Source organism: Cyclopterus lumpus, chromosome 18 (genome assembly GCF_009769545.1).
Source record: "Cyclopterus lumpus isolate fCycLum1 chromosome 18, fCycLum1.pri, whole genome shotgun sequence".
Lineage (NCBI taxonomy): Eukaryota > Metazoa > Chordata > Actinopteri > Perciformes > Cyclopteridae > Cyclopterus > Cyclopterus lumpus.
Window position 1 is genome coordinate 13,840,723 of NC_046983.1, and position 15,463 is coordinate 13,856,185.

Below are 15,463 nucleotides of genomic sequence, written 5' to 3' on the forward strand. Positions count from 1 at the left end.
AGACGACGCAAACTGCATATCAATAATACACATCTTCGGGGGAGAGTGGTGCAGTGCCAGTCAGACAGACACACTTCCTGGTTGAACTCCAAGCTGTAACCCAGTCACTTCATGTCTTTTTAACACAACCTCACAGCTGCTTCTGGTTTTAATCTTGCACATTTGTTGCCGTGCATTTTGCACGTCGGGAGAAAATTCAACATCATACTTCCGAGAATAGCTCGCGAACAGTGTCACAGCTCAACAACCCTTCCCCTCCCCCCCAAACATTCGCACTTAGCCAAATGCATTGGATTTGTGAATTATGTAATGAACTGTAACAGAGGCTGTAGATGAGCATAGTAAGAGGGGGAGCTCTGTCCTTGGACCACACCCAATGCACCTAAATTAAACTGTGGTCTGTCAAGCTATAACGGCACACTAATCACAGAGGTGGAGGCCGCTCTGCTCGAATGCACGTATGCGTGTGTTCTGCTGGTGTAGTACATTCATAGATGGCGGTTGGCAGAACGTTACATTACGTCCATGAATCAGACTTGGAACACCTCTTGTATTGTGTGTCTGCCGCTTCCTAACTGTGTCTGGCCTGCTGCAGTCTCTCAGTCTCACACAGATAGCCAATCAGTCAGCAGTACAATCTGTATCATCTTTTTGATATCAGTAGATGAATATAATTATTTCATATTAATGGAAATGAAGCAGTGAGACAACAATATACTAAATGCATCATCTTCTTTGGCTCAATAAAATATCTAAAATAAGAAAAACAGCAAAAAAAAATACACTGTTTCTGCTCCAAATAGTTGTTTGACTCTTCTCTATGAAAATGTAATGTGTGAATAAATGTAATGTCTGAATAATGTTCCACTGCTGATAATTCAGTTTGAAAATCCTCAGTTCTGCTTCAGAAGAGGTACTGAAAGGTCTTTTGAGGACACACCACACAGAGAGGGGTTTCCTGTAAATACAACCCTTCCAACCACAGTGCAGAGGTTCTCTCTGGTGTCTCTCAAGTTGGCAGTTTATTGGTGTCTTTGAATGGACAATAAATTAATATCCTTTTCTATCAAGTACCTTCGGCTGCATTTGTTATGTGGAAGGGTATTCTTGTGAGGTGTTGTTGTTAAATTCACTGTTTCTGAAGCAAATTTCAGAGAGGCTTGTCATCAGTAAGAACACAAATAGCAAGTAAAGAGATTGTCATTGACGTCTGACTCCCAGCAGCTCGATTAAAACAATGCAGAGAAAAATGCTAATGCACATTTTCAGCCGGTTATTCATGTGGCTAATCGCTTTCGAACACGAGAGAACAGAGACTTAAGAATCCGTCAAACACACATCACAAAACCTCTAATCTGCCTAAACTCGGTCTAATAGGTTAGCTCGATCGGCGGGGTCCATGTAACTTTAGTTTGTAATTGTACGAACCAATTCCAGAAAGAACACACAGCAAACTTCTCGGTATTGTTTAGACCACAGAAAACCGCAGAGTACTGGATGTCTGCGGTGACACTGTTTGGATCTCTGGGGTCAAAAACACACCTGCAATTACCGCTTATTGCTAAACTTGAACAATTTGTATTAACAAAGTTACGATCATCTTTTACATCAGTTTTATAATCTTGTTTTGAATTAAATCAGCTACCAGTTTGACTCTTGGTACATTTGTATTTCCTACAGTCTTATTTGTAAAGTATTTTGGGAGATATAAATCACTGAGAAACAATCTAACTTTACAATTTGTAATTTACACTAATGTTAAAAAAAATAATAAATCCCCAAAAAGATGGAACCTTGATCCGTCTGAATGACACAACAGTGACAGCTTTCACATCCATCTGACTGGCCACTCACTATCAGTGAGTTCTTTCCTCAACCGTGTTTCTACCTGTGTGGGGAAGCGCAGCAGGGCCTCTGACACCCTCTGGAGAACCGGCAGGCCGTTCCCTTTCGCCGAGTCTCCGTTCACCATGACGCCACCTCCCCCTCCTCCCTCCCGGAGTCCTCCTCCGCCTTCTGAGTCGGACGAAGGAGAGAGCTGGCCCGATGCGTCGGTCAGCATCTCCCTGACACAGGGCGGGTTGAGATCGACGTGGAAGTCGGCCGAGATCTTACAGCTCTTGGAGACGTCAAAGAGGGCGAGGCTGATGAAGAACGGTTCCACCTGGGGGTCCAGCAGAGATGGGGCTTTAATATCCCTGGATTCATTTTATATCACATTTCACGCTCCTAATATTTGAATGCATTAACTTGTTTCAGTATGGCCTTTATTACGGGCACAAATGTGTATGTAATTTGTGACAAAATTGACCCAAACTAAGTGAGGATTAATATTGTATATTCATCATAAAAGCATTGCCTTTCTGTTTATCAGACTCTTAAAACAAATATTAGTTCATCCCTAATTCGGGAGCAAATGTTGGCTCCACAGGGGTGCCACCCACACACATTTGAGAGAGAGAGAGCGCGCTGCTTCCAAACCACAAGTATGAGTTGGTTCCTTTCTCCTACGAGCCTCTCATGCACCAGCAAGCAACTCCATGTTTTATGACTTCAGCCCGTCTGACAAAGCTGCTGCTCACACGCTCTGAACTGCGCTCTCATGCCGCCAGGGACTCTTTACATAAACCATGTTGAAGACATTTCCATCAAGCTCAGGTGATTCTTGCCTAGAGGAACAAAAAGCTGCAGTAACATCAGTGATTGGAACTGCTTGATGCAAACTTAGTTCATCATAAACTAATATATTTTGGCCTGGTGACTGCCGTTGCTTCCAGACAGGCCAGCATGAATTATGAAGGTGTGCTTTCTGGGGCAGCAAAGGAGGATCATGTGTTGGGATTAGTAACGCTAAAGTGCATACAAACAAAATCACGAGAGGGTTAGGGTTATTTTCACAATTTAACTGTCTGCCTGTCTGCCTGTCTGTCTGCCTGTCTGTCTGTCTGCCTGCGTGCCTGCCTGCCTGCCTGCCTGCCTGTCTGCCTGCCTGCCTGCCATAAAAAGTAGGAAAGCCATATAAGTGTTAGCAGAATCATATTAGCAGAATATTAGGATTAATATCTCATGTGGAAGTAAGGCAACAACATACATTCGTGAGGACACTGTCACCCTTCTCGCTAACGCAGCCCTGGAGACTGAAGGTCAAGTCGTGGCAGCTGACCATGATGCGACGACCAAAACGCTCCTCAAACGGCTTCACATCTGGCTCGATGCCTGAGAAGTCGAGCCTCTGGATATCGGACAGGAGAGGAAGCATTAAGGCAGGAGATAAAACAACAAGAAGAGAAAGATTGATCCAGTGGAGAGGAGAGAAGGAGGAGGACAAAGAAGAAGGAAACATAGTGGAAAAAGGAGGAGGGATCAAATAGTCTAAATCAATAGTGAAATAAATAAATCATAGGATAAGCAGGTGTTCAAAGAAGCATCTTGTATACCTGAGTCTCAGGATCCAGAGAGAAAAGCTTTTGTCTGCCTTCATTCCTGTTGAGCTTATTGAGCTGGTCAGTCTCTCTGGCGTACTGCAGACACACAGAGACAGTATGTATAAGGTATCAATGTTTGCTGATGCTTTACATAACACAGTGGGAGCTCGATTGTAGAGAAGAGGCCTGTGCTGACTAGGGTTGCCTCTTAGTGCCGTCTTTGCTGGTAAACTAACAGAAATACAGACACAACGTGAGACAGAAGACCAGCATCAACGGATCCAGACAAAAGGATAAGAAGGGCATATAATGGAGACAAACATACTGTATCAAACCCATAGGTCACAGTGAGGGCCCTAATCCATCTACTTCCCCACTTCTCCTCCCCCTTTCTTCCTGTTCTCACTGACCAGCTCCGCAGACAAACTCCAGTGATCTTGTGTGTGGAGGGAAAAGCTGTGGCCCAAAGCAAACAGCAGCGCAGCAGCACAGAGGGCTTTGTTGTCTGAGTGCAGATCTGGGTTTATAGACATATGAAAACAGCTCAGTCTCTGTCGAATAAACGCGGCTCTTCTCAGGCTGCTCTTTTGTTCCATTTTTCTTCCATCATTGAGACATTTATGAACTAGAACGGGCACTCGGTAGAGCGCATACCTTCGCCGCAGCCACTTTTTGGTACTTGGCATGAGAGTGTGGGGAACAGTAAATTGATGTAACTTGATACCAGATATTGTGGTAAACATCACAAAAGAATTATGTATGAACATCAGCCTTGATTTATTAATTTCGAAAGAAAACCATGATTTTTACATTTTTATGATTCTGTGTTATGACAAACCCCGCACATTTTGCAAGGTTGTGACCCCCCCTGACCTTCAACCCTCAACCGCTAAGAAGGGTTATGACGTCATTGTATCATGTCGTATATCACAAGATCGGGCATTGAATTCTGAACATTTTGGCATTAGTTGCATGCCAATTGGATACAAATTTACCGCGTTATGATAAAAATACGATTTTGACCTTTTCATGACCTTGACCTTTGACCCGATCGCTCCCAAAATCTAATCAAATGGTCTCCGGATAACAGACAATCATCCCACCAAATTTCATGCGATTCGGTTTAATACTTTTTGAGTTATGCGAATAACAAACAGACATATTTACAAATAAATACACAGCGATCAAAACATAACCTCCGCAAAAGTATTTTGTGAAGGTAACAAGAGAATGTAAATGTGGTCTGGTACGAAAGCTCAGACTCAATTTTGAGATGAGATTTATTTTATCTTGCCATCTTTTTTTCATTTTCTTTTTACAACTAAAACATGAAAGAATGCCCACAGTGATGCAGACAACCATGTAGGGTTGTACCGTTACATTCTAAGCTTCTATTAAGGTTTTTGAATGACGCTTTAAATGTCTGTCGGCATTTTATGACATCATCACCCTAAATAAAATTGAAAGTTTTTGTTATAGTAGTTGCTATTAGATTGCTGCTTGACCGCCCCGTTAATACAGGTGTGTGCCTCCCTTTGTGAGCGGCTAAACGCCAACACATACAGATTGAAACAGAATATTTTGATAGGTAATATACATGCGATTTTTTTAATGATTACATCTATCTTACATCTCTGCACTGTGCAGAGGCGGGTTTAAAGAGACATGCAAAAATAAAAGCTGCGCCACATTCAAATGTCAATGTTATGAATGAGCTTCGAAGCTTCAAACTATTTGGTACAGCCCTGAAAAGATGGGACACTTTGTGTGTGTTATGATGTGTTTACCACGGATGTTTCTGTATATCTATCTGTCTGTCTGTCTATATCATCAACCATCCAACCATCCTTCATACCTTCATAAGTTCAGGCTGTAAGCTCCTCCCCAGGCTCTCCAGCAGGCTCTCACCTTTACCTTGGCTGGTCGTGTCATCATCTGATGAAACAGGACAGTGAGTAAAGGTCATCAGGATGCACAGAGACCCAGTCCGACAACAACTAGTATGATGCTCACACATTGTTTCCCTTGTGGCTTCCTATGTGACTGTCTGCAAGGTTTGCTTCCCAGACGGACAAAACTAATATCTTACAATCCACCGGCCTAATTGAAATGAGGGCATTCACTATTCTGCTGACTCCCAGGGGACACGTGATGGACTGAGTGAAACCCGAATGGCCCTTCATCTTTCTGGACGACATCCTGGTCCTTCATCAGCATCTCTGAACGAGCTAGGCCTATTGGGTTTCACTAGAACATTCCGCAGAGAGAGTATATATTATATCTTGTCCTGGCAAGAAAGAAAAAACTGTATAAAGCTGCTGGTATTCACCATAGACTGCCCTCTAAAGAAACACACACTTGAGAGAATTTGAGAGAGGAACAAAAGAGTGACAATATGTGATATACTTGTACCTGCACGGCTGACTATATTCTCCTCAGAATTTACTGCTGATGTGGAAGCTTCCATTTTTTCTACTGGTAGCAATTGTGTATCATTAGGCCTATTTATTGCCTGTGTATCATTGTAATCTAGAAGCCATTAAAATGCCATAACACAGGGATCAGACTTCTTACTTTCAGAAGAGCTTTGGATTCCCTCCACTGCCAAGGAGAGGGATTACTTTAACCCTGGCTACCACTAAAACAGGCTCAGAGGTTATGCACAAACATGCTATTATTATTATCATAGCTAACTGGACCATGACAATACAGCAACTTTTCAATAAGTAAATAATAGGTTGGCTGAAAGATGATCTGGAGATATATACATAAAAACATATATGCAGAGTATGTTAGTTTTCAGATGCAGGTACGGTATAACTCACCCAGGGAACAGTCCAGCGTCTCGGCACCGTTCCTCCTGTCCTGGCTGGCCTCGGTGGTGCTCTGTAGAGCCTGTCTCAGCGTGATCACCCACTCCTCCATCTCTGCTTCGCTGTCTGCAGCCAGGAAGTGGCTGTAGCGGTCTTGCATCTTCAGCTCGAAGCCATTGCGGCGCATCTTAGGGCTCTGCAGGGGGAAATATATCATTTTTATTTGACTTTCTTCCACAAACACCAACAATGGGGAACAAAGTTATCCTATATGCTGGAGATAAAAGTGGTGCTATAGTTGGGGCATAGCAACAGGATTTCCCCTGAAGGTTGATTTCATTTGAACAAGTTATTGTATTTTTCCACACACACACACGCACACGCACACACACTACTCTTCCCATTCATCATCATCTGAATGCCTTCATCAAGCAGAAAGCTTCCTGGCAGCCTCTCCGCTTAGCGCAGACCTGAATGAGGTACCAGCCTGTGCCACGAGCCAGCAGCAGCAGCTCCTCATAATCTGCTAGAACGGGACTTTCATGCCCAAATCAATGGAATGCAGCAAATCCATCCAATCAAAGTGACTAAAAGGCCCTCGAGCGTTGCGAGACGAGGAAACGCACTGACTTTCACAAGGATGAGCGCATGTGCCAAAAACAACTAAAAACTCACAGAGGGAGACAGACCAAAAGGAGTTCAATTAAACAGGCAGCATAGTAGAATAAAAGCTTAACAAGAAAGTTCAGATTATTTGAAGCGGGGTTTGAAGATGGTGTCGGCACGTCCCCCTGTTCGAAGAAACGGTCAAGAGTACATTACAGGAGTAAAGCAATGTTCTTATTATAAAAATAACATACACTTAAACATATATTTGATACTTTTTAAGGGGGATAAATTATGTTTTGCTGCTTCCCCCATCCACAGCAGTACATTACTTTGCTCCCGTACTACAGACTATGAATACGTATACAACCCCACTTCAAAAAAATCCAAATTATCCCTTCAAGAGTTTTTCAAGCTAAAAAAAAAAGTTTGTTGCTTTAACTTAATCTCAACTGTGCATTGGATGTTTGTTTGTTGCCAGCACTGTATACCTGAACAACATCTATACAGGAGTCCAGGTAGATAGATCCTTTGGTCTCCTTGCAGTTCTTCTCATCCTTGTAAGAGTTGAGGATGTAGGAGCCGTCAGGGAGTTGAGACAAGTAGAAGTACCTCCGTTTGAACACCTGCAGCAGAGAGCAAGTCAGGGAAACAGGTTCTGAACAGCTTATGACAGAGAAACACAGTATCAAATGTTGCTGTTGGTGTAGCTGATGTAACAATTCTTTATTATAATATACTGCGGAGTACAATAGGATGGTGTGGAAGAATGCAGAAGACAGTTTTAACAGTGCATAAGCCACCGAGTAGAGCAAAGAGTTGCCATGTCTCTGGGGTGAAGCCTACATTTCGCTGTTGTTTCATTTGTTGCTGTTGTGTTGTATGAATAACAGACAGGACGTATGGTGGTGACTCACCCTGATGGAGACAGACAGGCTGCTGTTGATATTGGCTTTCTGAAGCCAACCCTGCTTCATGATGCCTCCCCTCTGGGAGCACAGCGATGATGTGTCCTGGCAGACACAGACACAAATGCAGGAAATCAATCTTGATAGACTTTATCATACAGGTTAATTCCGGTTACATTTTAAAGAGTTAGTTCGGATTGCAGCACATTGCTTTGCTCCCGTGCTGGTGCTCCAAACTTCATCTACTGGAGGCGATACACCGACACAATGACTATCCCTTTAAACATGGCGATGGTCACTGTACTTGTCGACAGTATTCAACTTCTACAGCTTCATTTTGACATTCTTTATAACGTTTAGTTCCACATCTGTCTGAAACATTATTCTATTCTGGTAGTGAGAGATTTTCACTAATGACAGCTCCAGTGTGACACATGCGTCATAACGTTGAGTGAGAAGGGGTAACGGTGTGTTTACACGTGTTTGTATGCCTGTGACCAGCCTAAATCACACTGAAGTGGCATTTTGTCCTCCAACCAAGCACACGCGCCTCCGTCTTTCTCCCCAACCTTGTCCTGTAATCTAATTGGCTGGCTGTTCTCCTCCCACAGCTCGCTCAAGTCTAGACTTCCATTTGACCCCCACGCCCTGCTTCATACCAGCAACGGTGCTGTCACTTAATGCTTAATGTCCCCGACTGCATTAATACAGATATATTGTTGTGGCCCGTGGCCGGATATAAAAGGTTATAAAAAGGACACGGAGAAGGAAAACATTTCTACAAGGTAATATAAAAAGATAAATGTATTGTTTGCCTATCATAAGTGTATTATGTGAATGTGTGTTTTCTCTTTTTGTTCTTAAATCGTCCCGCTACTAGCCAGCCGACAGATGAAAATGGCAGAGACACTCTCAGAGTACAATGGTCGTAATAGAGCCATATCCTCCCTGCCCTCCCCCGTCCTGGCTGGCGGCAGCATTTATTTTCCTTCAATTAAACGCATTCTCTGTCTAAATTTATCCATATCCGGCCCGAGGGAGGATCGATGGGAGCTATTTATAGGACATATTCGGCTCCTGGTTTCACTGCACTCAAGTCTCTGAGAGGGGAACTCACATTGCTGGGTGGACTGAAGGACGGACGGACCGTAAATCACAGGGAATCTTCTAGCACAATCACCAGTTCAATTCAATTCAATTCAGTATATTTTGTATAGCCCAAATTAGCCTCAGAGGGCTTTATAATTTGTACACATACGACATCCCTGTCCCAGGACCTCACATCAGATCAGGAAAAACTCCCCAAAAATAACCTTTCGCAGTGGAAAAAGGGAAGAAGAAACAGTTCAATGTACGTCCGCCCTGGACGCGCAGCCAAATTGGTGTCACGTCTCCGTGACTCAAAAAGATGAAGAGGGTCATTTCAATTTCCGAGCAGGGCTCATAGCACATCTACCAGAAGCCGTGCACATGGGCATTGGTGCAATCTGTCCATAAAGGCAGTGACTCGATAGCAGACCAATGCGGTAATCAATGTCTGCGAGCGATATAATGGCACTCAGGCCAAGCTACTCACCTCGTCTTTGGCGTCTTCGTCGATCTCGAACACATGAGCTGGCAGCTTGTCCGTCTTCAGGCCTTTGCTTTTGGAGAAGAATACAAAACGGTGAGTGAGGGTCAGCAGTCTTCCTCTGTGATGAGGTCTGCCATCTCGCTACGTTTGTCCTCTTTGTAAAGCATGCAACAAAAAGCTTTGCTCTGTTTGTCTCTGTGTTGGGCAGTAATTATTTTTTCACCTCGTCTATTATTGTTGTTAGTTTTCTCGGATGTTTGAGTGTATTCTTCAAGTCTAAATGTCTCTTTCACCTCAATTTATTGTTCCAGTGCAGTTTGCAGTGATACAAATAATTTCCTTATGAGGCTTCACCACCATTTAATTATGACTTCAAAACATCTGGGCCGCACCGGTTGTGTTGCAGAGGAAAAAATCTGTCTGAACTCTGTGCAGTTATGCGAGTTTGCATGCAGTGTTTCCTCCATTCTGCTGAAGCACCAGAGCTGCCTTAAATATACAGAAACAGCGACTTGTTGCATGTCGTCACCCGGCGGACCCACGTGTGCGAGTGGAGCAAATCTCTTGTATGTGCTACAGATTTGGCAGCAAAGACCTCTAATGTTGTTTTGCCCTCGAATCCCCCCCACCCCCATATCTTCTTTACCTCGGCAACATGCGGAAGTCACCGGAGTAAGCCTCATACTTGTAGTTGATCACGTGCCAGTCGGTGTTGTACATCTTGATACACTGCCAAACAGATAAACACAAGAGCTGGATTAGGGTGCAGCAGAGCCACACCAATATAACAAGCATGCTACAGCAGCACAGGGACCTAAACGAGCTCCACGACATTCATCAACTCACGAGTCTGCAAAGCTGACTTCTGCTTGCCATTACTCAAGATTGTTCTCATTGCGCATATTACTGTTTATTGCACGCAAAGAATCCTCAATTAAATCAGCTGAAAGGGATCTTTGTTCAGTAGATGCCGAGTCTGTTTTCATGATCTCTCTGTATCACGGTCAGCTGGCCCACGAACACAGATCCAGAGCCTGGTGGAGTAGCAGAGTTTATCCATGCATCATGCCAGAGGAGTCGGTTTTTCATTGCCAAACAACTTATCATCCGTACAGCCTGTTCACTACCAGCCCCCTGTTTATTCGTGAGCTTCGAGGAGCCACTTGAGGCTGAATGTCACAAAAAGAGCTGGCGTGAAGTATTCAAGAAATCAGCTTTTAGAATTTAAGAGTTGTACTCGTTGCATTTTATGTTGGATCTTCATTGAGCAGATTGTAATGACTAAAAGTCATATGACTGAGAACATTGAATATCAGCTTATGAATCCTATCATTTAGTTTCACTCCAAAAGTTTCTTTTTTTCTATTTGTAGTCCTCCACATGGAACTGCTTGGTTGTCGTACCTCTTTGGCAAACAGACTCCTGGCCTCCCGCTCAGCATTCTGAGGCACCGAGGGAACGACGGTCCTCCTCTGCCGCGAGATCTGGGACTCCTATGTGCACGCACAATGAGATGCAAATGGGGAAAAAAGAACAAACAAACAACATTATAGTGACAGTTCTTTTTAAAAAAAATTGTATTCCCATCAAAAAAGGTATCACAGCAGGGCACCACAAACAACAGGCAAGGAAAACGTGAATGAGAGGAAGCGCAGATACAAAGAAACAGATGAAGGGGAAAAAACTAAGTAGACGCGGAGCGAGACGTACCTCGAAGCAAAATCACATGTTTGAATCAACCAGTAAGTACAGAGCAAGAGGTACCTGGCTGGATCGTGTTTAACCCGTAAATAATTGATCCGTCTGTGTTGGGGATGACCGGTGATTGATGATGGGGGAACCTTTCTTTAAAAAGTGATATTTTACTGCTCTTTGTTCCCGTTTGGCTGCCGATTTGGCCCCGATTATGAGGTATATGAGGGTTACGAGTTCATCCCGGGGAGGAGGAGGACGCTGCAGGAAATGAGCGGGGATGAGAGGACTCACCGAGACATCGTCCACAGGGCAGAGCAACAGGTCTCGGTGGGGGTCACTGTGGATCTGGGCCTTCCTCTGAAACACGACAGCTTCATAGTCCAGTGGTTCAATAATCTTTGGCTGCTCCTGAGAGGGATGAGGACGGACAGAACACACACACACACACAAATACACACACAAATACACACATGTGACTTCAAGGAAACAAATCTTTCATTTTGGCTGCTTGGCTCATTGTGTCCATTCCTTTACCGTGTGCTCTCGCAAGCTCCACAAAAGGAGAACACATACACAAGAAGAGACAGAAGGGAGCAAGAAGAGTGATCGGACAAATGATGATACTTGACTTGATAGTTAAGAGCTGTCACATACAGAGCTTGGTGCATATCACATGCCATGGCGAAACATCATAACTTCCTGTTTTGAGTTCCATAGAGAACTGGATGATATGAAATCAGCCTTTCGGCAGTATGTCTTAAAGGGGCCGACGGGCTAAAACCTAGCTCTCCACAACTAGGTCAAGATGTGATCACAAGCGTGAAATGCAGACCATTTGGAAAGTTCCACAATTAATTCCAAGAAAGTGCCCCTGTAAGCTTGAGCTAAGCTGCAACGACGGTGATGAATGGCTTAGCCAATAAGCCGTGGCGGAGCGACACCAAGCAGAGGAAGTGTACGGTCTGGTCAGCGTCCGTGCCACATCGCCGAGCCACCAGCCCCCAGAGGCGATACATGCATGCTGCTTTAGTGAGCAAGCACCAGTGGGGAGAGGAAAACACAGAAACCAGAGGGGGGTTGCAGCTCAGACGGAGACACCTTGCTTTCCACATCAATAAAGTAAATGCAGTAGCTTGGCTGCTGCTTTTCTTTTTTCTTTACTTTTCCTACCACTTGCTGGTCTTCACTTCCTTTGCCTCGAAAACTACAACTGGGCATGTCGATGTGCAGTTTTTCAGACATTCTGGACAACAAGCAATCTACAGTGTTCCCCTTTTTACCACTTAAAAAGGCCCTGACCGCATATTATTTGACACCTCCTCACTGCAACTTAGCATCAAACTTGTTTTTATCCAACATAATTACTAAAAAGACATTAAACATTTTAAAAAACTTATATACAGATAGACCTCAGTGGGGCTGCTGTGTCTCCCTCGAGGACACAAGGACAGTAGGAGCTGAGTTGGTCTGGCTTTGATTCAGAGGCTTTAAGCAGTAGTACTCAGCACTGGTGAACATTACAAATGCCCTTCTAATTGCATCAGATAAAGAACTCCTCCTGTACTTGTTTTGTTAGATCTTAGTGCTGCGTTCGACACCATTGACCATGACATCCTATTACAGAGACTGGATCAGTCGATTGGCATTTCAGGTACCGCACTAAGTTGGTTTAAATCCTATTTATCAGATCAATCTCAATTAGTATTTGTAAACGATGAAGCCTCAATGACCACCAACGTTAATCACGGAGTTCCACAAGGTTCTGTGCTTGGGCCAATTTAATTTACCTTATATATCCTTCCTTTTGGCAACATTATCAGGAAACACTCCATAAACTTTCATTGCTATGCAGATGATACTCAATTATATCTATCGATCAAACCAGAGGAGACCAACCAACTCGCTAAAATTCAAGAATGTCTTAAAGACATAAAAACATGGATGACCTGCAACTTCCTGATGTTAAACTCAGACAAAACTGAAGTTATTTTACTGGTGATGTGGTTTCTGTAGATGGCATTGCCCTGGCATCCAATACCACTGTAAAAAATCTCGGCGTTATCTTTGACCGGGACTTGTCCTTTAACTCCCACGTCAAATCTCAAGGACTGAATTTTTTCATCTACGTAACATTTCAAAAATCAGGCACATCCTGTCTCAAAAACATGCAGAAAAGCTGGTTCACGCGTTCACGTTATTATCAGGCTGCTCTAATAAGTTTCTTAAGTCCCTCCAGTTAATCCAGAATGCTGCAGCTCGTGTACTCACAAAAACTACGAAAAGAGATCACATTACTGAATCACATGCACAATCATATCTTAAGGAGCATGTAGTACCATATTGCCCCACTAGAGAGCTGCGCTCACTAAATGCGGGGCTACTTCTAAAAAGTAGGATGGGAGCCAGAGCCTTCAGTTATCAAGCTCCTCTTTTATGGAACCAGCTTCCACTTTCAGTCCGGGAGGCAGACACAGTCACCTCATTTAAGAATAGACTTAAGACTTTCCTGTTTAATAGTGCTTATAGTTAGGGCTGAATCAGGTTTGCCCTGGTCAAACCCCTAGATATGCTGCTATAGGCTTATAGGCTGCTGGGGGATGTTTTAGGATACACTGAGTACCTATCTCCTCTTCTCTCTCTCCTTCTGGATGAATTACATCTCTCCATTGCACATTAACTCTGCTTCCTCCCCGGAGTCTTTGTGACTTCATATCTCATAGGGTCCATTTGACCTGGAGGTGTCTGATGCCTGGTGAGCCGGCCTCCCGCGTTGGCCCTGCTGATGCGCCCCGCCCCCCCTCCTCTCTACCTCCTTCTGTTTCATGGATTGGAGTTCCATTCATACATTGTCATATTCATGTAATGTGTTTATCTAACTTTATAACTCTGTTCATTCTGTACACATGACATCTATTGCATCTGTCCATCCGGGGAGAGGGATCCTCCTCTGTTGCTCTCCTGAAGGTTTCTTCCCTTTTTTCCCTGTGAAAGGTTATTTTTGGGGAGTTTTTCCTGATCCGATTTGAGGTCCTGGCACAGGGATGTCGTATGTCTACAGATTGTAAAGCCCTCTGAGGCAAATTTGTCATATTGGGCTATACAAAATAAACTGAATTGAATTGAATAGTTGGGGAAACAATTGACTGACAGTACGATATGTTGTGTATCAGCTCGTTACGACTCCTTAGCAAAGCTATATGAGGTTTACACCGAGACAAATCTTTCAACCCAAGGCTCCACATTTCCTGAGAATTTGGAAAAATAAAGCTCTGTGGTTTTGAACACTATTTGGCTATACAGCCTGAGTTGAGCGAGGTTTTTAAAGGGGTTAAGATCTCCTTGAATATTACAAGTACGTGTCCTCTGCAGATCTTTTTCCACCAGACCCTGACTTTCTCGGTTGTCTGCATGAAACCTACGATTAGTTGTTTTTACTTTTTTCTTTTCTCAACCACTAATCTAAATACAAACTTCCCAACCCCAATGATACTTTTGAAAAGTTAAAAATCTAGCATTTGCAGATTCATCTCTGTATTAGGTCGCATAACTTTTATCTGTTTTTACATCAAGGGCGACTACCTAAATAATGGACAAGCAGCTACCCGAGCAGCAGTAAAACACGAAACCTGCGAGTCTGTTGTAAGCATTACGCACGTTTCCTGTCATGTGCAACAAGCTGAACCACAGCCCTGGAAGTCAGAGTCAACCGGCAGCGCACAGTGGCTCCACAGCAACGCTGATCATGTTACAGAGAGAGAGAGAGAGAGAGAGAGAGAGGTAAGCAAAGAGAGAAGGAAAGACAAAGAGAGAGAAAGTTGTGCTTTTATAGAAGAAGAAAGAAGCTGTGAGGCTAGTGTCCCTGATGGGAAACGGAGAGAGATGCTCATACATGAACGGACGTGGCCTCACATCTGGGCGTAACTGCGTGACGCAAGCCACCTACCAGGCCGGAGAACACTCCAACACCAGTCACGGAGTGCAAAGCACGACTCACAGCGTTAACTCCAGGGGACGAAGATGATGACGATGACGACGATGATGGCAATTAAGGGCGCATTTCCAGATGCCTGTGTCCAGTTTACAGTTCAGTAGATGTAAAGCGCTGACAACTCCAATGTGTACGGGGGGGATTTTTATCACGTTGGCTGAGGAAGTTTACACTTGAACACAACGTATGAGCGAGCATGCACATCAAATAGTGTAAAGCAGCCCCACAACTGACCCCACTGAGTGCTCCAATCTGTAGGAATACGGACAGACAGCTACTCAGGTGTTTAAATCCCTTATCTATCCATACATTAAATGGGCATGCCAAGTGAATATATATATATACATATATATACTGTGGCATCACAAGGGGACAGGTAGTGGAGGGGTGCTACAAAATGGCCACCAGTGCAAGAACTACATCTCCCAGCCTGCCTCACCGCTCACCCAGCTGCA

At 43.9% G+C, this 15,463-nt stretch overlaps 1 protein-coding gene across 4 annotated transcripts in view; it reads right to left on the reverse strand.

Moving 5' to 3' along the window:
* dock11 (dedicator of cytokinesis 11) overlaps positions 1 to 15,463 on the reverse strand; it is a 61,746-nt gene that overhangs the window by 43,312 nt on the left and 2,971 nt on the right. For all 4 annotated transcript variants that reach the window (XR_004611478.1, XM_034557234.1, XM_034557235.1 and 1 more), the window contains exons 2-12: positions 11,312 to 11,428; positions 10,729 to 10,818; positions 9,972 to 10,054; positions 9,329 to 9,395; positions 7,762 to 7,857; positions 7,336 to 7,470; positions 6,251 to 6,434; positions 5,281 to 5,360; positions 3,438 to 3,521; positions 3,092 to 3,232; positions 1,889 to 2,164 (exon numbers count right to left, since the gene is read on the reverse strand). Coding sequence is in view for 3 of the 4 variants with exons in the window: in XM_034557234.1 (XP_034413125.1) it covers positions 1,889 to 2,164; positions 3,092 to 3,232; positions 3,438 to 3,521; positions 5,281 to 5,360; positions 6,251 to 6,434; positions 7,336 to 7,470; positions 7,762 to 7,857; positions 9,329 to 9,395; positions 9,972 to 10,054; positions 10,729 to 10,818; positions 11,312 to 11,428 (1,353 nt within the window). In the remaining variant the exon portion in view is untranslated. The remainder of the gene's footprint in view (positions 1 to 1,888; positions 2,165 to 3,091; positions 3,233 to 3,437; positions 3,522 to 5,280; positions 5,361 to 6,250; positions 6,435 to 7,335; positions 7,471 to 7,761; positions 7,858 to 9,328; positions 9,396 to 9,971; positions 10,055 to 10,728; positions 10,819 to 11,311; positions 11,429 to 15,463) is intronic.